The 22,445-nt window shown below is 48.3% G+C and overlaps 1 protein-coding gene across 1 annotated transcript in view; it reads left to right on the forward strand.

Moving 5' to 3' along the window:
• The first annotated feature begins 2,058 nt into the window (after positions 1 to 2,058).
• Positions 2,059 to 22,445, forward strand: part of henmt1 (HEN methyltransferase 1) — a 69,795-nt gene continuing 49,408 nt past the window's right edge. The window contains 2 exon segments of the mRNA XM_085983591.1: positions 2,059 to 2,119; positions 14,104 to 14,222. Coding sequence (XP_085839717.1) covers positions 2,074 to 2,119; positions 14,104 to 14,222 — 165 coding nt within the window. The 5' untranslated portion in view covers positions 2,059 to 2,073.

A 22,445-nucleotide genomic window follows, 5' to 3' on the forward strand; every position in this document is an offset into this window, starting at 1 on the left:
ACAATCTTTCTGGTCATGTGTTTTTCTGCCGCAGCGATAGCACTTCCCTGTTCCATAGGACATTTCATTGGTGCCATATTCTTGCGGTCTCCGTTGTATCTCTGCAGCGCCCCTTGCGGCTGCTTCATGTGATACTGCCATACTGAAAGCTTTGTCCAGCGTAAGGTCCTTTTCTGATAGAAGCCGTTTCTGGGTTCCTTCACGTTGTAGCCCACACACAAACTTGTCCCTTAACGTTTCTGCTAGTCCCGCTCCAAACTGGCAGTGTTTCGATAGCTTGCACAGTTCCGTTAGGTACTCAGCATTGCTTTTGTTTTTGTGTTGGTTCCTTTTATGGAACTTAAATCGTTCTGCTATCAGCAGCGGTGTGGGGTTTAAGTGGTCCTGTAGGATTTCTACTATGCTTTCAAAATTCTTGTTTACCGGCTTCTCTGGGGTTATTAGATTTCGCAGTAACCCATAAGTTTTTGCACCCATGGAATTTAACAGAACCAGTGCTTTATTAGCATCTGGCACTTCATTCGCCCTGCAGTACACCTCAATACGTTCCACATATGTCGCCCAATCTTCAACTTCATTGTCGAGCGTAGAGATACTGCCACTCTTCGGCATCCTTGGGTGTGCGTTAACTATCACCAATGGCGCCTCCCGCGCTTCCCCTTCTTCTCCGCTGGCACAAAATGGCGTCTCCCGCGCTTTCCTTCCTTCCCGCGCTCGCCCTTCTTCTCCACTGCGGCTTCTCAAAATGGCGTCTTCCGCGCTCTTCCTTCTTCTCCGCGGCTCAATGGCATCTCCCGCGCTCTCCCTGCTTCTCCACGGCTCAATGGCGTCTCCAGCACTCTCCCTGCTTCTCCGCGGCTCAATGGCGCCTCCCGCGCTCTTCCTTCTTGTCCGCGGCTCAATGGCATCTCCCCTCTCCTCGTCCCGCGGACCCTGTTCAGCCCGTGAGCACTGGCTGTGCTCTGCGCGTTCTTCTTTTGATATTTTTCGACGCCGCTCAGTCTAGAACCCGGCTGTTTCTTACCCTCTCTCCGGTTTGTTTTATTTTCCTCGACGCCGCTCGGTGTTCAACCCCCGGCTGCGCCCTGCGCTCTTCACCCTCTGTCTTACCCCGTTGACGCTGCTCGGCTCTCTCTCCGCCGTCGGTCGGCTCCAGCCGCCGCTGCTTGGGAAGGGACTGCGCTGGACCTGTCGTTGGCCTCTTACTGCTCGTTGTGGCTGGGGAACCAAGCCCGGCTCTCCACAGCCTCCCCTGCGAAGTTGGATCTCTGCCTGACTGCTGGCGGTTGCTCGTGGTCGACGCCCGTGTTCCTGGACTCGACTATTTTTTTTAATGTTGCAGGTAGATTCGAATCGACACTCGTCGCCACTGTTAGATCCGTGGTTCAATGGATAAATAATCACACGGATGCTGTACATTAACAAATAACAGGTCTTTACTGGAGGAGGGTAATCGCTAGACTGGGGGTACAGAGGCATGCGCAAAGCTTATATACCGGTGTGGTCACTGCCGGTACTACAGTATACAGGAGCTGTAAAAGTAGTTCTGACTACACTGACGAAGGGTCACAGACCTGAAACGTTGACTCTGTTTCTCTCTCCACGGATGTTGCCGGGCCTGCTGAGTATTTCCAGCGTTTTCTGTTGTTATTTCAGCGTCTGTTGTCTCGGGTCGGGAGTCAGGGTCCTTGGGTCAGAGCTTCTCGGATCAGAGGTCAGAGTTTCCCAGGTCAGAGGTCAGGGTCGCTCGGATCAGAGATCAGAGTTTCTCGGGTCAGAGGTCAGAGTCTCTCGGGTCAGAGGTCAGGGTCTCTCGGATTAGAGGTCAGAGTTTCTCGGGTCAGAGGTCGGAGTCTCTCAGGTCAGAGGTCAGGGTCTCTCGGATCAGAGGTCATAGTTTCTCAGGTCAGAGATCGGAATCTCTTGGGCCAGAGGTCGGAGTCTCTTGGGTCAGAGGTGAGGATCTCTCGGATCCAAGGTCAGAGTCCCGGGTCAGGCTCTCTCGGCTGAGAGGTCAGAGTTTCTCGGGTCAGGGGTCAGGGTCTCGGGTCAGTTTACAGGCGCTGCAGCGTGATGACGTCACATGTTCAACCTTGGACGCGCTTCGGCCGCGCGGAGGGTGAGTGAAAAGCAAAAAACCCAAAACCCCAATAAAACCCAAATAAACCCAAATAAACCCCCAGTAAACCCAAATAAACCCCCCGGACCCCAATAAACCCCCCGGACCCCAATAAACCCCAAACCCCTCGGAGCCCAATAAAACCCCAAAACCCTCGGACCCCAATAAAACCCAAACCCCTCGGACCCCAATAAAACCCCCCAGACCCCAATAAAACCCCCCAAAAAACCCGGGACCCAATAAACCCCCCAACCCCCCAGACCCCAATAAACCCCAAACTCCTCGGACCCCAATAAACCCCAAACCCCTCGGACCCCAATAAAACCCCCAAACCCCCCAGACCCCAATAAACCCCAAACCCCTCGGACCCCAATAAAACCCCAAACCCCCCAGACCCCAATAAAACCCCCCAAAAAACCCGGGACCCAATAAAACCCCAAACCCCCCAGACCCCAATAAAACCCCAAACCCCCCGGACCCCAATAAACCCCAAACCCCTCGGACCCCAATAAAACCCCAAACCCCCTGGACCCCAATAAAACCCCAAACCCCCTGGACCCCAATAAAACCCCAAACCCCCCGAACCCCAATAAAACCCCAAACCCCCTGGACCCCAATAAAACCCCAAACCCCCCGGACCCCAATAAAACCCCAAACCCCCCAGACCCCAATAAAACCCCAACCCCCCCAGACCCCAATAAAACCCCAACCCCCCCGGACCCCAATAAATCCCAACCCCCCGGGCCCCAATAAAACCCCAAACCCCCCAGACCCCAATAAAACCCCAAACCCCCCAGACCCCAATAAAACCCCAAACCCCCCGGACCCCAATAAATCCCAAACCCCCCGGACCCCAATAAAACCCCAGACCCCCAAACAATCCCCAGAACTGACACCCAGACCCTAAACTTGACCCCCGACCCTCTCCGCCTGACAACAACTACTTGCATTTACACAGTTGTAATTTAACAGAGTGAAACGTCTCAAGGTGCGTCACAGGAGCGTAAATCAGACAACATTTGACACCGAGCCAATGAGATATTAGAATCATAGAAAGTTACAGCACGGAAGGAGGCCATTTCGGCCCATCGTGTCCGCGCCGGCCAACAAAGAGCTATCCAGCCTAATCCCACTTCCCAGCTCTTGGTCCGTAGCCCTGCAGGTTACAGCATCCCAAGTGCACATCCAAGTACTTTTTAAATGTGGTTAGGATTCCTGCCTCTACCACCCTTTCAGGCAGTGAGTTCCAGACCCCCACAACCCTCTGGGTGAATACATTTCCCCTCAAATCCCCTCTAAACCTTCCACCAATTACTTTAAATCTGTGCCCCCCTGATTTTTGACCGCTCTGCTAAGGGAAATAGGTCCTTTCTATCCACTTTATCTATGCCCTTCATAATTTTATACACCTCAATAAGGTCTCCCCTCAGCCTCCTCTGTTCCAAGGAAAACAGACCCAGCCTATCCAGTCTTTCCTCATAGCTAAGATTCTCTACTCCCGGCAACATCCTTGTAAATCTCCTCTGTACCCTCTCTAGTGCAATCACATCTTTCCTGTAATGTGGTGACCAGAACTGCACGCAGTACTCTAGCTGAGGCCTAACTAGTGTTTTATACAGTTGAAACATAAACCCCCTGCTCTTGTATTCTGTGCCACGGCTAATAAAGGCAAGCATTCCGTATGCCTCCTTAACCACCTTATCTACCTGGCCTGCTACCTTCAGGGGTCTGTGGACCTGCACTCCAAGGTCCCTTTGTTCCTCTACACTACTCAGTGTCCTACCATTTAATGTGTATTCCCTTTCCTTGTTAGCCCTCCCCAAATGCATTACCTCACACTTCTCCGGATTGAATTCCATTTGAAACTGTTCTGCCCACCTGACCAATTTATTGATATCTTCCTGCAGTCTACAGCTTCCTTTTTCAGTATCAACCACACAGCCGATTTTAGTATCATCTGCAAACTTCTTAATCACACCCCCTATATTCAAGTCTAGATCATTGATATATACCACAAAAAGCAAGGGACCCAGTACTGAGCCCTGCGGAACCCCACTGGAAACAACCTTCCAGTCACAAAAACACCCATCAACCATTACCCTCTGCTTCCTGTCTCCGAGCCAGTTTTAAATCCAACTTGACACTTTGCCCTAGATCCCATGGGCTTTTAACTTCGTGACCAGTCTGCCATGTGGAACCTTATCAAAAGCCTTGCTAAAGTCGATATACACTACATTAAACGCACTACCCTCATCTACCCTCCTTGTTACCATCCTCAAATAATTCAATCAAGTTTGTCAGACACAACCTTTCCTTAACAAATCTGTGCTGACTATCCTTGATTAATCCGTGTCTTTCTAAATGAAGATTTATCCTGTCCATCAGAATTCTTTCCAATAATTTTCCACCACTGAGGTTAGGCTGACTGGCCTGTAATTACTCAGTCTATCATTTTCTCCCTTTTTAAACAAGGGTACCACATTAGCAGTCCTCCAGATAGAATATGAGAGTAAACTAGCGAGAGACATAAAAACAGACTGTAAAAGCTTCTATAGGTATGTAAAAAGGAAAAGATTAGCAAAAGTAAACGTGGGTCCCTTACAGGCTGAGACAGGAGAAATTATAATGGGGAATAAGGAAATGGGAGAGAAATTAAACAAATACTTTGGGGTTGATTTTCAGTGGGCCGTGAGACGGGCTTTTAGGCGTGCGGGGGGCTAAAATCCCGAATCGGGGGTCTCGACACCACCCCGCTCAAAACCCGCCTCCATGTAAGTTTCAAAGGAGGCGGGTACCCGCCCCGCACTGGGACCCGCCGACCCAAGGCGGGAAGGGATTAGTGCCAATTAACTGCCTGTTAACAGGCAGTTTTTAGCCTAATCCCTATTTTAAAGGTTGTCGTGTGGGATTCCCGACGGCTCCAAACCACGCCAAGTTAGAGGAGGCGGGCCGTCGGTTTGAAGGACTTGGAGGGATCGAGATGTCGGTGTTCAGGTGAGTGATGGGTGCATGAGTGCAAAGGTAAGTGTGTTTGGTGTGTCTAAAGTATGTAAAGAAGTTTAAATTACCTGTACTTACCTTTACAGCCTTCCTTCCTCTGGGTTTCGGGAGTCCATCATTCAGCCGGCACAGAAAGCAGAATGGCCGCGAGCTGTCAAAAGTGACAGTCTGCAGCTTTCAGTGTCAGCGAGATTTCTAACTGAGTCTGCGTAGAAGGACTCAGGTTAGAAGTCAGACTGTCAGTGTTTGACAGCTTCAAACAGCTGTGAAACACTGATATTTCATCTGTCAACACCTCTTGACAGATGAAATTTCAGTCTGTGACGTCACCTGTTGCCGGGTGGCCCGTAATTGGCCTGCTGAGCCCACTGGGCGGGCTCAACAAGGTCAATCAAGTGAAAATCGCGTGGATTGGCCGCATTTCGATGGAGGCGGGACTACAACCCGAAAGTTGTAGTCCCGCCTCCTTCCCGACCTCTGAATGAAAATCCAGCCCTTTGTGCAAAAACTTCCTGGAAGTAGTGGAGAACCAATGGTCTGGCGAGAATGAGGAACTGAAAGGAATTAGTATTAGTAAAAAAGCAGTACTGGAGAAATTAATGGGTCTGAAAGCCGATAAATCCCCTCGACCTGATGGCCTACATCCTAGGGTTTTGAAAGAGTTGGCTGTAGAGATAGTGGATGCATTGGTTGTCATTTTCCAAAATTCCATAGATTCTAGAACGGTTCCTGTGGATTAGATGGTAGCAAATGTAACCCCACTATTTAAGAAAGGAGGGAGAGGGAAAGCGGGAAACTATAGACCAGTTAACCTGACATCAGTAGTAGAGAAAATGCTGGAATCTATTATTAAGGACGTGGTAACAGGTTACGTACTTTGAAAATAATAATAGGATTGGGCAGAGTCAACACGGATTTATGAAAGGGAAATTGTGTTTGACAAATCTGTTAGACTTTTTTGAGGTTGTAACGAGCAGAATAGATAAGGGGGAACCAGTAGATGTGTATTTGGATTTTCAGAAGGCATTCGATAAGGTGCCACACAAGAGGTTATTAAACAAAGTTAGGGCTCATGGGATTGAGGGTAATGTACTGGCATGGATTGAGGATTGGTTAACGGACAGAAAACAGAGAGTAGGAATAAACGGGTCATTTTTGGGTTGACAGGCTGTAACTAGTGGAGTATCGCAGGGATCAGTCCTTGGGCCTCAGCTATTCACAATCTACATCCATGATTTGGATGAGGGGACAAAATGTAACATATCCTATTTTAAATGTAACATATCCTATTCTAATTCTACAAGATCTAAGAGCGTTAAAAAAACAAGCCTGAAGGCTTAGGGGGAGAAATTGAGTATAGCCTCGTTTGGGGCGCCAGCTTCGCCAGGGCGCTAAAAGTAGCGCCCCGGAAACATTCGCGCCCGCGCACCGGAAATTGAGTTGTTGCGCCCCAAAGGGAAGCACGGCGCTACTGGAGGCGCCCCGCTTCCCTCTTGGGGCGCTGCGAGTGAATATCGTGGCGCTACGTGCCGCAGTGCCACATGCTGCGGAACGTCGCGCTGCTGTATTGCAGACCTTCCTCCCCTTCTTAAAAGGGAGGGGCCTTGTGCAGCGCGACCTGGGGCCCAGCTGGGCCCCCGAGGATCAGGAGTGCAGACAAAAGAGCCCGGCACCGAGGAGAAGTGCTGGGCTCTTGGAGCGCAGCCGGCACTCCACGGTGGGGGGGGGGGGTTCAGGAGGCCAGGGACGGGAGCGCAGGCAGGTGCTGGCAGGCGGCCAACAACAAAAATGGCCGCCCAGCACCTCGCCTTTAATTTGCGCCTCCCCGGCCGCAGGTAGGCCCCCCGAACCGGTCGGACATAGCGTCCGGTGGTAAATCAGGGGGCGCTGCCGAATATCGTGGCCGGGGCGTCAGCGGGGCACTGCGCACACCGATGACGGCAGCGGCGCAGCGCTAACGGTTAGCGCCACCACTAACGTCCCGCGGAATTTAGCGGGAGGCGTGGGCAGTGCCGCACCCGGGCGCCAGTTGGCTTGTGACCCACTTAGCGCCCTCTTAAGGCGCTAACGGGTGGCGCAACCTACTGAATTTCTCCCCCTTTGTGTCTTAATGCGAGGAGCATTCGTTCTAAGGTGGATGAATTAGCTGCGCAAATAGAGGTAAACGAATATGATATGATTGGGATTACGGAAACATGGCTCCAGGGTCGCTAAGGCTGGGAACACAACATCCAGGGGTATTCAATATTCAGGAAAGATAGGCAAAAAGGAAAAGGAGGTGGTGTAGCATTGCTGGTTAAAGAGGGGATTAACACAATTGAAAGGAAGGATATTAGCTCTGATGATGTGGAATCTGTATGGGTAGAACTGAGAAATACCAAGGGGCAGAAATCGTTAGTGGGAGTGGTATATAGACCTCCAAACAGTAATGCGGAGGTCGGGGATGGCATTAAACGGGAAATTAGAGAAGCGTGCAATAAGGGCACAGCAGTCATCATGGGTGACTTTAATCTACATATAGATTGGGCTAACCAAATTAGTAACAATACTGTGGAGGAGGAATTCCTGGAGTGTATACAGGATGGTTTCCTGGACCAATATGTCGAGGAACTAACTAGAGATCAGGCCATCTTAGACTGGGTATTATGTAATGAGAAAGGATTAATTAGCAATCTTGTGCGAGGCCCCTTGGGTCAGAGCGATCATAATATGATGGAATTCTTCATTAAGATGGAGAGTGAAATAGTTGACTCAGAGACTAGGGTCCTGAATTTAAATAAAGGAAACTACGATGGTATGAGGTGCGAGTTGGGTAGGATTGATTGGGGAATGTTACTCAAAGGGTTGATGGTGGATGGGCAATGGCAAACATTCAAAGATCGCATGGATGAACTACAGAATTTGTTCATCCCAGTTTGGTATAAAAATAAAAAAAGGTGACTCAACCGTGGCTAACAAGGGAAGTTAGGGATAGCATAAGATCCAAGGAGAGGACATATAAATTGGCCAGAAAAAGCAATAAACCTGAGGATTGGGAGCAGTTTAGGATTCAACAAAGGAGGACAAAGGGATTAATTAAGAGGGGGAAAATAGAATATGAGAGTAAGCTTGCAGGGAACATAAAAACTGACTGTAAAAGCTTTTATAGATATGTGAAGAGAAAAAGATTGGAGAAGTCAAGCATAGATCCCTTGCAGTCAGAATCAGGGGAATTTATAATGGGAAACAAAGAAATGGCAGACCAATTAAATACATACTTTGGTTCTGTCTTCACAAAGGAGGACACAAAAACCCTCCAAAAGATGTCGGGGAACATAGGGTCCAATGAAAGGGAGGAACTGATAGAAATCAGTATTTGTAGGGAAATGGTGTTAGGGAAATTGATGGGAATGAAGGCCGATAAATCCCCAGGGTCTGATAATCTACATCCTAGGGTACTTAAGGAAGTGGCCCTAGAAATAGTAGGTGCATTGCTGGTCATCTTCCAAAATTCTATAGACTCTGGAACAGTACCCATGGATTGGCGGGTAGCTAATGTTACCCCAGTGTTCAAAAAGGGTGGTAGAGAGAAAACGGGGAATTACAGACCGGTAAGCTTGACATCGATAGTGGGGAAAATGCTAGAGTCCATTATAAAGGATGTAATAGCAGAGTGAGCGGATCGGACAAAGTCAACATGGATTTACAAAAGGTAAATCGTGCTTGACTAATCTACTGGAATTTTTTGAGGATGTAACTGGTAAAATAGATAAGGGAGAACCAGTGGATGTGGTGTATTTGGATTTTCAAAAGGCTTTCGATAAGGTCCCGCATAAGAGATTAGCGTGTAAAATTAAGGCACATGGGATTGGGGGCAAGGTATTGACTTGGATAGAGAACTGGTTGGCAGACAGAAAGCAAAGAGTTGGAATAAACGGCTTTTTCCGAGTGGCAGGCAGTGACTAGTGGGGTACCGCAGGGATCGGTCCTTGGACCCCAGCTATTCACAATATAAATGATCTGGACGAGGGAACTAGATGTAATATGTCCAAGTTTGCAGACGACACAAAGCTGGGTGGGCGTGTGTGCTGTGAGGAGGATGCCGAGAAACTCCAGTATGATTTGGACAGGTTGGGTGATTGGGCAGAAGCATGGCAGATGCAATATAACGTGGATAAATGCGAGGTTATCCACTTTGGTGTCAAAAACAGGAAGGCAGATTATTATCTGAATGGCAATAGATTGGGAGAAGGGGAAGTGCAACGAGACCTGGGCGTCCTTATGCACCAATCGCTGAAAGTAAGCATGCAGGTGCAGCAGGTGGTTAAGAAGGCAAATGGTATGTTGGCCTTCGTAGCGAGAGGGTTTGAGTACAGGAACAAGGATGTCTTGCTGCAGTTGTACAGGGCCTTGGTGAGACCACATCTTGAGTATTGTGTGTAGTTTTGGTCGCCTTATCTGAGGAAGGATGTTCTTGCCATGGAAGGAGTGCAGCGAAGATTCACCAGGCTGATACCTGGGATGGCAGGAATGACGTATGAGGCGAGATTGGGATTGTACTCGCTGGAGTTTAGAAGAATGAGAGGGGATCTCATCGAAACTTATAAAATTCTAACAGGACTAGACAGACTAGATGCTGGAAGGATGTTCCCGATGGTCAGGGAGTCCAGAACCAGGGGTCACAGTCTAAGGATAAGGGGTGAGCCATTTAGGACAGAGATGAGGAGGAATTTCTTCACCCAGAGAGTGGTGAACCTGTGGAATTCTCTACCAAAGAAGGCAGTAGAGGCCAATTCATTAAATATATTCAAGAAGAAGTTAGATATATTTCTTAAGGCTAAAGGGATCAAGGGATATAGAGGGAAGGCAGGGACAGGGTACTGAATTTGGATGATCAGCCATGATCTCATTGAATGGCAGAGCAGGCTCGAGGGGCCGAATGGCCTACTCCTGCTCCTATCTTCTATGTTTCTATCCGGGACAAAATATCCAAGTTTGCTGATGATACAAAGCTGGGTGGGAATGTAAGTTGTGAGGAGGATGCAAAGAGCCTTCAAAGGGATATAGATAGGCTAAGTGAGTGGGCAAGAACATGGCAAATGGAATATAATGTGGAAAAATGTGAAGTTATCCATTCTGGTAGGAAAAATAGAGAAGCTGAGTATTTTTTAAATGGTGAGAGATTGGGAAATGTTGGTGTTCAGAGGGACCTGGGTGTCCTTGTACACGAATCACTGAAAGTTAACATGCAAGTACAGCAAGCAATTAGGAAAGTAAATGGTAGGTTGGCCTTTGTTACAAGAGGATTTGAGTATAAGAGTAATCATAATCATAATCAACTTTATTGTCATTGTGAGTGCACAAGTGCAGTACAACGAAATGTAGGCTTGCGGCTCCCGAGAGTGTACATTTAGATTAAGACATTTAAACATTCAACATACATTTGGCTTGTAATACATTAACATAAACATAACCATAATAAAGTGCATTGGCAGATGTGCAGGCTTTAGAGTTTATTTGTGGAGTTCAGTAGGATGACAGCCCTGGGAAAGAAGCTGTTCCTAAATCTGGTCATACGGGTGCGAATGCATCTGTAGCATCTCCCAGATGGCAGGAGGGCGAACAGACTGTGGCTGGGGTGGGTAGGGTCTTCGATGATGGACCTTGACCTCCGTAGACAGCGTTCCTGGTATATGTGCTCTATGGTCAGTAGCCGGGTGCCGGTAATGCGTTGGGCAGTTTTGACTACCCGCTGCAGGGCTTTCCGGTCATAGTAGCTACAGCTGCCATACCATACTGTGATACAGTTCGTCAGGATGCTCTCTATTGTGCAGCGGTAAAAGTTAGAGAGGATCAGGGGTGACAGGTTACATCCCTTCAGCCTCCTTAGGAAATATAGGCGCTGCTGGGCCTTCTTCACCAGAGAGGAGGTATTGAGGGACCAGGAGAGGTCTTCCGTGATGTGGACTCCGAGGAACTTAAAGCTGTCCACCCTTTCCACCACAGCCCCATTGATGTGGATGGGGGTGTGACTTCCGCCTTTAGACTTCCTGAAGTCCACAATGATTTCTTTGGTTTTCTTGATGTTAAGGGCCAGGTTGTTATCGGCGCACCACTTCACGAGATGCTGGACCTCCTCCCTGTAGGCTGACTCATCGTTGTTGGTGATCTGGCCTACTACCGTGGTATCATCCGCAAACTTGATGATGGTGTTGGAACCATGAACAGCCACACAGTCGTGGGTGAAGAGGGAGTAGAGGAGGGGGCTCAGCACACATCCTTGTGGGGCCCCCGTGTTCAGGGTCAGGGGGGTGGAGGTGTGGTTACCTAATTTAACAGACTGGGGTCTGTTTGTTAGGAAGTCCAGGGTCCAGTTGCAGAGGGAAGTGTTCAGGCCTAGAGTGTGGAGTTTGGTGGCCAGCTTGTTGGGGACGATAGTGTTGAATGCTGAGCTGTAGTCTATGAACAGCATTCTGATGTAGGTCTCTTTACCATCTAAGTGATTCAGTGCAGAGTGTAGAGCAGTTGTGATTGCATCCTCCGTTGATCTGTTTGCACGATAGGCAAACTGGTGTTGGTCGAGAGAGGCGGGAACACTGGCTTTGATGTGAGCCAGGACCAGTCTCTCGAAACACTTCATTATGATGGGTGTGAGTGCGACAGGTCGATAGTCGTTCAGGCACGTCACAGCCGTTTGTTTTGGCACAGGAATAAGGATAGCGGTCTTGAAGCATGTAGGGACTACTGCCTGGGCCAATGACAGATTGAAGATGGCGGTGAAGACATCAGCCAGCTGATCAGCACATTCCTTGAGTACCCGTCCAGGGATGCTATCCGGTCCAGCAGCCTTTCGTGTGTTCACTCCGCGTAGAACACCCCTTACGTCGGAGGTCGACAGAGTGAGCACCTGGTCTTCCGGGGGTGGCAAGGCTTTGGTAGCCGGCTCCCTGTTGTCCCTGTCGAAGCGAGCGTAGAAGTTGTTAAGCTCCTCCAGAAGGGAGGCATCGCTAACCGGGGGGCTGGTGTTTTTGCTCTTGTAGTCAGTGATGGACTGGATGCCTTGCCACATGCGCCGGGGGTCCGAGTTGTTGTGGAAATGATCCTCTATCCGCAGTGTCTGTTTCCTTTTGGCAGTCCTGATACCCTTTTTTAGGTTGGTCCTAGCTGCACTGTAAGCCGCCGCGTCGCCAGATTTAAATGCTGCGTCGCGTGCTTTCAACAGCGAGCGGACCTCTCCGTTCATCCAGGGTTTCTGGTTGGGGTATGTCCTGATATTTTTATGGGTCGTGACGACCTCGACGCAACTGTTAATGTAGAATAGCACTGTGGATGCGTATTCCTCGATGTCATTATGGGCAAACATGCCCCAGTCAGTGCATTCGAAGCAGTCCTGAAGCTTCGATACTGCCCCCTCTGGCCATACTTTCACTGCTCTCACTGATGTTCTCACTCTTTTGATGAGCGGTTTGTATGGCGGGGCTAGAAACAGGGAGAGGTGGTCAGACTTCCCAAGGTGGGGGCAGGGAATGGCCTTATAAGCGTCTACAATGCTCGTGTAGACTTGATCCAGTGTGTTCTCCCCTCTTGTGGGGCAGGAAACATTCTGGTGGAATTTCGGTAGTACAGTTTTTAGGTTTATGTGGTTGAAGTCCCCCGCGACGATAAAAGCTCCGTCTGGGTGCGCAGTTTGTTGTTCGCTGATGGCCCTGTAGAGGTCCTTCAGTGCTAGTTTGGCATTAGTGTGTGGTGGGATGTAGACCGCAGTGATGATAACAGCCGTGAATTCCCGAGGCAGGTAGAAGGGTCTGCACCTTACCATGAGGAATTCCAAATCAGCCGAGCAGGATCTATCGATTATGTCCGTGTTAGTGCACCAGGCATTGTTAGTGTAAATGCACAAACCGCCTCCCTTGCTCTTACCGGAGTCTGCAGTTCTGTTGGCGCGGAAGACGTCTTACTGCAATTATACAGGGCCCTGGTGAGACTACGCCTAGAGTATTGTGTACAGTTTTGGCCTCCTTACCGAAAGAAGGATATACTTGCCATAGAGGGAGTGCAACGAAGATTCACCAGACTAGTTCCTGCGATGGGGGGAATTGTCCTATGAGGACAGATTGAGTAGACTAGGCCTATATTCTCTAGAGTTTAGAAGAATGAGAGGTAACCTCATTGAAACATACAAAATTCTGACAGGACTTGACAGGGTAGATGCAGGGAGGATGTTTCCCCTGGCTGGGGAGTCTAGAGCCAGGGGTCACAGTCTCAGAATAAGGGGTCGGCCATTTAGGACTGAGATGAGGAGAAATTTCTTCACTCAGAGGGTGGTGAATCTTTGGAATTCTCTACCCCAGAGGGCTGTGGAGGCTCAGTCGTTGAGTATATTCAAGACAGAGATTGATAGATTTTTTAATATTAAGGGAATCAAGGGATATGGGGATAGTGCAGGAAAGTGGAGATGAGGTCGATGATCAGCCATGATCTTATTGAATGGCAGAGCAGGCTCGAGGGGCCGAATGGCCGACTCCTGCTCCTATTTCTTATGTTCTTATGCCACTGGAAACAGTTTCTCCTTATTTACTCTATCAAAACTCTTCATGATTTTGAACACCTCTATTAAATCTCCCCTTAACCTTCTGTGCTCTGAGAACAATCCCAGCATCTCCAGTCTCTCCACATAACTGAAGTCCTTCCTCTGCACCCTTTCCAAGGCCTTGCCATCCAGGAAGTGAATAGATAAGAACATAAGAAATGGGAGCAGGAATAGGCCATACGGCCCCTCGAGCCTGCTCCACCATTCAATCCGATTATGGTTAATCTTCGACCTCAGCTCCACTTTCCCCCGAGATAGTTGAGAAATAAAAGTTTAAAAAGAATATGGGAAATAGGATTGTGGCTATCCCTCAGAGCACTATCAGGGAGACATATTCTATGACTGAAATGCTTTCAAAATATGAGCATTGTGTATGGAATTTACATAAAGATGTGTGGCTGGTGTGATTGAACAGGTTGTCGACAGGTGGTGAAACAAGTGGAAGCGATGGAGACCATAACCTTCACACCACCATTGTACAGACAGAGATACCAGATGGTGTTAGAACTGGTGGAGAAATATAAACCAAGCAAGGTAAGTAGAAAACTGCAGTGTGAGATTGTGTATCGATATAATGTGCATCCAAGGGTTATATTGGTTATCCTGGTAAAAACACAAGTTAGGCCACAGCTAAAGTACTGCGTGCAGTTCTGGTCACCACATTACAGGAAGGATGTGATTGCACTAGAGAGGGTACAGAGAAGATTAACGAGGATGTTGCCAGGACTGGAGAATTTTAGCTACGAGGAAAGATTGGATAGGCTGGGGTTGTTTTCTTTGGAACAGAGGAGGCTGAGGGGAGCCTTGATTGAAGTGTATAAAATTATCAGGGGCCCAGATAGAATGGATAGGAAGGACCTATTTTCCCTAGCAGAGAGGTCAGTAACCAGGGGTATAGATTTAAAGTAATTGGTGGAAGGTTTAGAGGGGAGTTGAGGAGAACTTTTTTCACCCAGAGGGTGGTGGGAGTCTGGAACTCACTGCCTGAAAGGGTGATAGAGGCAGAAACCCTCATCACATTTAAAAAGTACTTGGATATGCACTTGAAGTGCCGTAACCTGCAGGGCTACAAACCAATATCTGGAAAGTGGGATTAGGCTGGATAGCTCTTTTTCGGCCAGCACAGACATGATGGGCCGAATGGCCTCCTTCTGTGCCGTATGATTCTATGATCAATTCTGTTAGATGCAGCTGGGGACGAGTGCAGTGTGCTTCAGTCAAATACAAGGGGCTAATAATCCTTTAATATGGTTTGTGTTCCCTTATCCGTGACTAGTCGGTCTTTTAAGTTCTCTCAGAGACGCTCTGAGGAGTTTGAGAAATGTGAAATAAAACCCACTCCGCAGGTCAGGCAGCATCTGTGGAAAGAAAAACAGTTAACGTTTCAGCTTGATGAGAAATGGATGCGATTCAGGGATCATAGAATCATAGAAAGTTACAGCACGGAAGGAGGCCATTTCGGCCCATCGTGTCCGCGCCGGCCAACAAAGAGCTATCCAGCCTAATCCCACTTCCCAGCTCTTGGTCCGTAGCCCTGCAGGTTACAGCATCCCAAGTGCACATCCAAGTACTTTTTAAATGTGGTTAGGGTTCCTGCCTCTACCACCCTTTCAGGCAGTGAGTTCCAGACCCCCACCACCCTCTGGGTGAAGAAATTTCCCTTCAAATCCCCTCTAAATCTTCCACCAATTACTTTTAAATCTGTGCCCCTTGGTTTTTGACCCCTCTGCTAAGGGAAATAGGTCCTTTCTATCCACTTTATGTAGGAACCTCGTAATTTTATACACCTCAATAAGGTCTCCCCTCAGCCTCCTCTGTTCCAAGGAAAACAGACCCAGCCTATCCAGTCTTTCCTCATAGCTAAGATTCTCTACTCCCAGCAACATCCTTGTAAATCTCCTCTGTACCCTCTCTAGTGCAATCACATCCTTCCTGTAATGTGGTGACCAGAACTGCACGCAGTACTCTAGCTGAGGCCTAACTAGTGTTTTATACAGTTGAAGCATAACCCCCCCCCCGTGCTCTTGTATTCTATGCCACGGCTAATAAAGGCAAGCATTCTGTATGCCTTCTTATCTACCTGGCCTGCTACCTTCAGGGATCTGTGGACATGCACTCCAAGGTCCCTTTGTTCCTCTACACTTCTCAGTGTCCTACCATTTAATGTGTATTCCCTTTCCTTGTTAGCCCTCCCCAAATGCATTACCTCACACTTCTCAGGATTGAATTCCATTTGCCACTGTTCTGCCCAACTGACCAATTTATTGATATCTTCCTGCAGTCTACAGCTTCCTTTTTCAGTATCAACCACACAGCCGATTTTAGTATCATCTGCAAACTTCTTAATCACACCCCCTATATTCAAGTCTAGATCATTGATATATACCACAAAAAGCAAGGGACCTAGTACTGAGCCCTGCGGAACCCCACTGGAAACAACCTTCCAGTCACAAAAACACCCATCAACCATTACCCTCTGTTTCTTGCCTCCAAGCCAGTTTTGAATCCAACTTAACAGTTTGCCCTGGATCCCATGGGCTTTTAACTTCGTGACCAGTCTGCCATGTGGAACCTTATCAAAAGCCTTGCTAAAGTCCATATACACTACATCAAACGCACTGCCCTCATCTACCCTCATTGTTTCCTCCTCAAAAAATTCAATCAAGTTTTTCAGACACGACCTTCCCTTAACAAACCCGTGCTGACTATCCTTGATTAATCCGTGTCTTTCTAAATGAAGATTTATCCTGTCCTTCAGAATTCTTTCGAATAATTTTCCCACCACCGAGGTTAGGCTGACTGGCCTGTAATTACTCGGTCTATCCTTTTCTCCCTTTTTAAACAAGGGTACCACATTAGCAGTCCTCCAGTTCTCCGGCACCACACCTGAAGCCAGAGAGGATTGAAAAATGATGGTCAGGGCCTCTGCAATTTCCTCTTTTGCTTCGCTTAACAGTCTAGGATACATTTAATCCGGGCCTGGGGATTTATCCACTTTTAAAGCTGCTATACCCCTTAATACTTCCTCTCTCACTATGTTTATTTCATCTAATATTTCACACACCTCCCCCCCGATAGCAATGTCTGCTTCGCCCCTCTCCTTTGTGAAAATAGGCGCAAAGTATTCATTAAGAACCCTACCGACGTCTCTCTCCTCCACACACAGATTACCCTCATGATCTCTAATCGGCCCTACCCTTTCTTTAGTTATCCTCTTACTCTTAATATATTTATAAAACATCTTTGTGTTTTCCTTGATTTTACTTGCCAAGAATTTTTCATGCTCTCTCTTTGCTTTCCTAATATCCTTTTTAATTGCACCCATGCACTTTCTGTACTCCTAAAGATTCTGGAGTATTTAGCCCTCGGTATCTGTCATACGCCTCCCTTTTTTTCTTTATCCTACCCTGTATGTCCCTAGACATCCAGGGGGCTCTAGATTTGTTAGTCTCACCTTTTTTCTTTAAGGGCACATGTTTGGTCTAAACCCTCCGGATCTCCTCCTTGAATACCTCCCACTGCTCTGACACTGATTTACCTTCAAGTAGCTGTTTCCAGTCCACTATGGCTAAATCCCCTCTGAGCTTAGCAAAATTTGCTTTTCCCCAATGTAGAATTTTTATTCCTGGTCTATCCTTGTCCATTTCCGTAACTACCTTAAATCTAACAGAATTATGGTCACTAGCACCAAAATGCTCCCCCACTGATACGCCTTCTACCTGCCCAGCTTCATTCCCTAAAACTAAGTCTAGAACCGCCCCCTCCCTTGTTGGGCTTGCTACATACTGGCTAAAAAAGTTCTCCTGGATGCATTTTAGGAATTCCACACCCTCGATACCCTTCACACTGATTTATCCTAGTTAATATTGGGGTAGTTGAAATCCCCTACTATTACTGCCCCATAGTTTTTGCACTTCTCAGAAATTTGTCTACATATTTGCTCTTCTATCTCCCTCTCACTGTTTGGGAGTCTGCAGTACACTCACAGCAGTGTGATCGCCCCTTTTTTGTTGTTCAATTCGACCCATATGGCCTCGTTTGATGATCCCTCCAACATATCATCCCTCCTCACAGTTGTAATAGTTTATTTAATCAATACCACAACCCCCTCCCATTTTTTCTCCCTCCCTATCCCGTCTGAAAATCCTGTAACCAGGAATGTTGAGCTGCCATACCTGCCCCTCTTTCAGCCACGTCTCTGTAATAGCTATAATATCATAGTCCCAAGTATCTACCTGTGCCCTCAGCTCCTCTGCCTTGTTCGCTATACTCCTTCCATTGAAGTATATACCATTTAGTACAGGCAAACCTCCTTGTTGACTACTATCTAGCCCTTGAATCCTCTGTCCTTTCAATTTACGTTCTACATTTTTGTTTTCCAATTCCAATTTTTCTCCCCTCCCTACTGACTCTGTACTTAGGTTTCCATCCTCCTGCCAAGTAGTTTAAACCCTCCCCAACAGCATTAGCAAACCCCTCCACGAGGATCTTGGTCCCAGCTCTGTTGAGGTGTAACCAGTCCGCCTTGTACAGGTCCCACCTCCCCCAGAAACAGTCCCAATGCCTCAGGAATCTAAAGCCCTCCCTCCTGCACCATCCTTCCAGCCACGCATTCATCTGCTCTATCCTCCTATTTCTGGACTCACTAGCACGTGGCACCGGGAGTAATCCGGAGATCACTACCTTTGAGGTCCTGTTTGTTAATCTGACTCCTAGCTCCTAAACTCTGCCTGCAGGACCTCATCCCTCTTCCTACCTATGTCATTGGTACCAATATGGACCACGACCTCTGGCTGTTCACCCTCTCCCCCCAGGATGCTCTGCAGACGTTCAGTGACATCCTTGACCCTGGCACCAGGGAGGCAACATACCATCCTGGAGTCACGTCTGCGGCCGCAGAAACGCCTGTCTGCTCCCCTCACTATGGAATCCCCTACCACTATTGCTCTTCCACTAGTTTTCCTCCCCCTCCCCGTGCAGCAGAGCCACCCGTGGTGCCGAGTACTTGGCTCTGACTGCACTCCTCAGAGGGACCATCGCCCCCTCCACTACTCAGAATAGAACACAGGTTGGAGAGCGAGATGCCCTCTGGGGCCTCCTGCACTGCCTGCCTGGTTTTCTTCTGTCTGGTGGTCACCCACTTGCTCTCTGTCCGCTCCCTCTTAGGTTGCGGGGTGACCACCTCACTAAATGTGCTATCCATGTAGTTCTCAGCCTTGCAGACTCCAGTTGCCGCTCAAGCTCTATAAACCGTCGTTCGAGTCCTTGCAGCTGGTGACACTGCACATGTAGCCATCCATGCGACGCCAAGCGTCCATGACTTTCTTATGTTCTTATGTACTCACCAATCAGCTGCTTCCCTTGTGCTGACGTCACTTTTAATCTCTGACGTCACGGATGAAAGTGCCCACATTTAGCTGGACTGCTCCGTCATCTGCTCATTAGCTCAGTGCTGTTTGTGGGATCTTGCGGTGTGCAAAATGGCTGCCATGTTTCCTACATTACAGCAGTAACTACACTTCAAAAGTACTTCATTGACAAAAGTGCCTTGGGAATGTTCTGAGCTGGTGAAAGGCACAATATAAATATTAGTCTTTCTATTATTTATCGTTTCCCACTCTCACTTCCCATACCCTTTAATATCCCACCCAGTCTAATCCCACTCTCCCTTCACTTCCCATACCCTTTAATATCCCACCCAGTCTAATCCCACTCTCCCCCTCACTCCCCATACCCTTTAATATCCCACCCAGTCTAATCCCACTCTCCCACTCACTCCCCGTACCCTTTAATATCCCACCCAGTCTAATCCCACTCTCCCCCTCACTCCCCATACCCTTTAATATCCCACCCAGTCTAATCCCACTCTCCCCCTCACTCCCCATACCCTTTAATATCCCACCCAGTCTAATCCCACTCTCCCGCTCACTCCCCGCACCCTTTAATATCCCACCCAGTCTAATCCCACTCTCCCACTCACTCCCCGCACCCTTTAATATCCCACCCAGTCTAATCCCACTCTCCCCGCACCCTTTAATATCCCACCCAGTCTAATCCCACTCTCCCCCTCACTCCCCGTACTCTTCAATATCCCACCCAGTCTAATCCCACTCTCCCCCTCTCTCCCCGTACGCTTTAATATCCCACCCAGTCTAATCCCACTCTCCCCCTCACTCCCCGCACCCTTTAATATCCCACCCAGTCTAATCCCACTCTCCCGCTCACTTCCCGCACCCTTTAATATCCCACCCAGTCTAATCCCACTCTCCCTTCACTCCCCATACCCTTTAATATCCCACCCAGTCTAATCCCACTCTCCCACTCACTCCCCATACCCTTTAATATCCCACCCAGTCTAATCCCACTCTCCCCCTCACTCCCCGTACTCTTCAATATCCCACCCAGTCTAATCCCACTCTCCCCCTCTCTCCCTGCACCCTTTAATATCCCACCCAGTCTAATCCCACTCTCCCCCTCACTCCCCGTACGCTTTAATATCCCACCCAGTCTAATCCCACTCTCCCTTCACTCCCCGCACCCTTTAATATCCCAGTTATAGACTCATAACATAGAATCATAGTGCTGGATTTTACCAGCCCTGAGGAGGCAGGTCTGGAGGCGGGACTGCTGGGAAAATCAAAAAAAAGGGAGCGGGTCCTGAACCTGCTGCTAACCCGCCTCCAACCAATCTTCCCGGGAGTCGGGTGCCCGATTTGCGCAGGGACCCAACTCCTAGCGGCGGGAAGAGGATTATAGCCACTTAACTGCCTGTTGGGAAATGGTGTTAGGGAAATTGATGGGATTGAAGGCCGATAAGAACATAACATAAGAAATAGGAGCAGGAGTAGGCCAATCGGCCCCTCGAGCCTGCTCCACCATTCAATAAGATCATGGCTGATCTGATCCTAACCTCAAATCTTCTATCACTCTCCATCCCACCCGAACCCATGTGATCTCCCGGGAGAGGCGAAAAACCAGATAAAAAACCCAATGGCCAATTTGGGAGAAAAAATCTGGGAAATTCCTCTCCGACCCATCGAGGCGATCGAAACTCTTCCAGGAGATCACTCTGTCCCTATATTTTCTACAGTACTTACCTTCTGTAAAGGCGATCTCCACCCCAGCCAGGAACAGGAATAAAACCATCTCCTGAAATCTAACACAGAATTAGAACATAAGAAGTAGGAGCAGAACCAGGCTACACGGCCCCTGGGCCCGCTCCACTACCCACAGGGCCATGATCATTCCGAACCTAGACTCATGTCCAATTTCCTGCCCGCTCCCCGTAACCCTTAATTCCCTTTACTTCTAGGAAACTATCTATTTCTGTTTTAAATTTATTTAATGATGCAGCTTCCACAGCTTTCTGGGGCAGCAAATTCCACAAACCTACCACCCTCTGAGTGAAGAAGTTTCTCCTCATCTCAGTTTTGAAAGAGCAGCCCCTTATAAGAACATAAGAAATAGGAGCAGGAGTAGGCCAATCGGCCCCTCGAGCCTGCTCCGCCATTCAATAAGATCATGGCTGATCTGATCCTAACCGCCAATCTACTATCACAGAACCATCTCCTGAATCTAACAGAATTAGACACACGAAATAGGAGCAGGATCAGGCTACACGGCCCCTGGGCCCGCTCCGCTACCCACAGGGCCATGTCCGATCCGAACCTAGACTCATGTCCAAATTCCTGCCCGCTCCCCGTAACCCTTAATTCCCTTTACTTCTAGGAAACTGTCTATTTCTGTTTTAAATTTATGTAATGATGTAGATTCTACAGCTTTTTGGGGCAGCATATTCCATGGACCTACCACCCTCTGAGTGAAGTAGTTCCTCCTCATCTCAGTTTTGAAAGAGCAGCCCCTTATTCTAAGACTATGCCCCCTAGTTCTAGTTTCACCCATCATCGGGAACATCCTCCCCGCATCCACCCGATCCAACCCCTTCACAATCTTATATGTTTCAATAAGATCACCTCTCATTCTTCTGAACTCCAATGAGTAGAGTCCCAATCTACTCAACCTCTCCTCATATGTCCATCCCCTCATCCCCGGGATTAACCGAGTGAACCTTCTTTGTACTGACTCGAGAGCAAGTATGTCTTTTCTTAAGTATGGACACCAAAACTGTATGCAGTATTCCAGGTGCGGTCTCACCAATACCTTGTACAACTGAAGCAATACCTCCCTATTTTTATATTCTATCCCCCTAGCAATGAAAGCCAACATTCCATTGGCCTTCTTAATCACTTGCTGCACCTGCATACTAACCTTTTGAGCTTCGTGCACCAGGACCCCCAGATCCCTTTGTGTTGTGTCTGTGTGTTGAGAGAGACACTGAAGACAGGAGTAGGTTTCATAGGTGTTTACTAAGCAAAGTCTGGAGGGGAACTAACGGATATAACACAATATACAGGCTTATATAGCCCGAGTGGCCATTACCGGCATTACAGCACACATGGGGCTCTTAAAGGCCTCGGGTGACTGTCTGTGTGGAGTTTGCACATTCTCCCCGTGTTTGCGTGGGTTTCCTCCCACAGTCCAAAGATGTGCAGGTTAGGTTGATTGGCTATGATAAATTGACCCTTAGTGTTAGGGGGATTAAATACGTGGGGTTACGGGGATCGGGTGGGATATGTGTCGGTGCAGGCTCGATGGGCCGAAATGGCCTCTATCTGCACTGTGGGGTTTCTGTGATTCTGTGATATGCCTGTGCCAAGTCAATTTTGGTGAAACGTTTCCCTCCGGATAGTGAGGCGA

The sequence above is a fragment of the Somniosus microcephalus genome, chromosome 3 (assembly GCF_052327205.1).
Source record: "Somniosus microcephalus isolate GS21.2 chromosome 3, FLI_Smic_1.0, whole genome shotgun sequence".
In the NCBI taxonomy this organism is placed as follows: domain Eukaryota; kingdom Metazoa; phylum Chordata; class Chondrichthyes; order Squaliformes; family Somniosidae; genus Somniosus; species Somniosus microcephalus.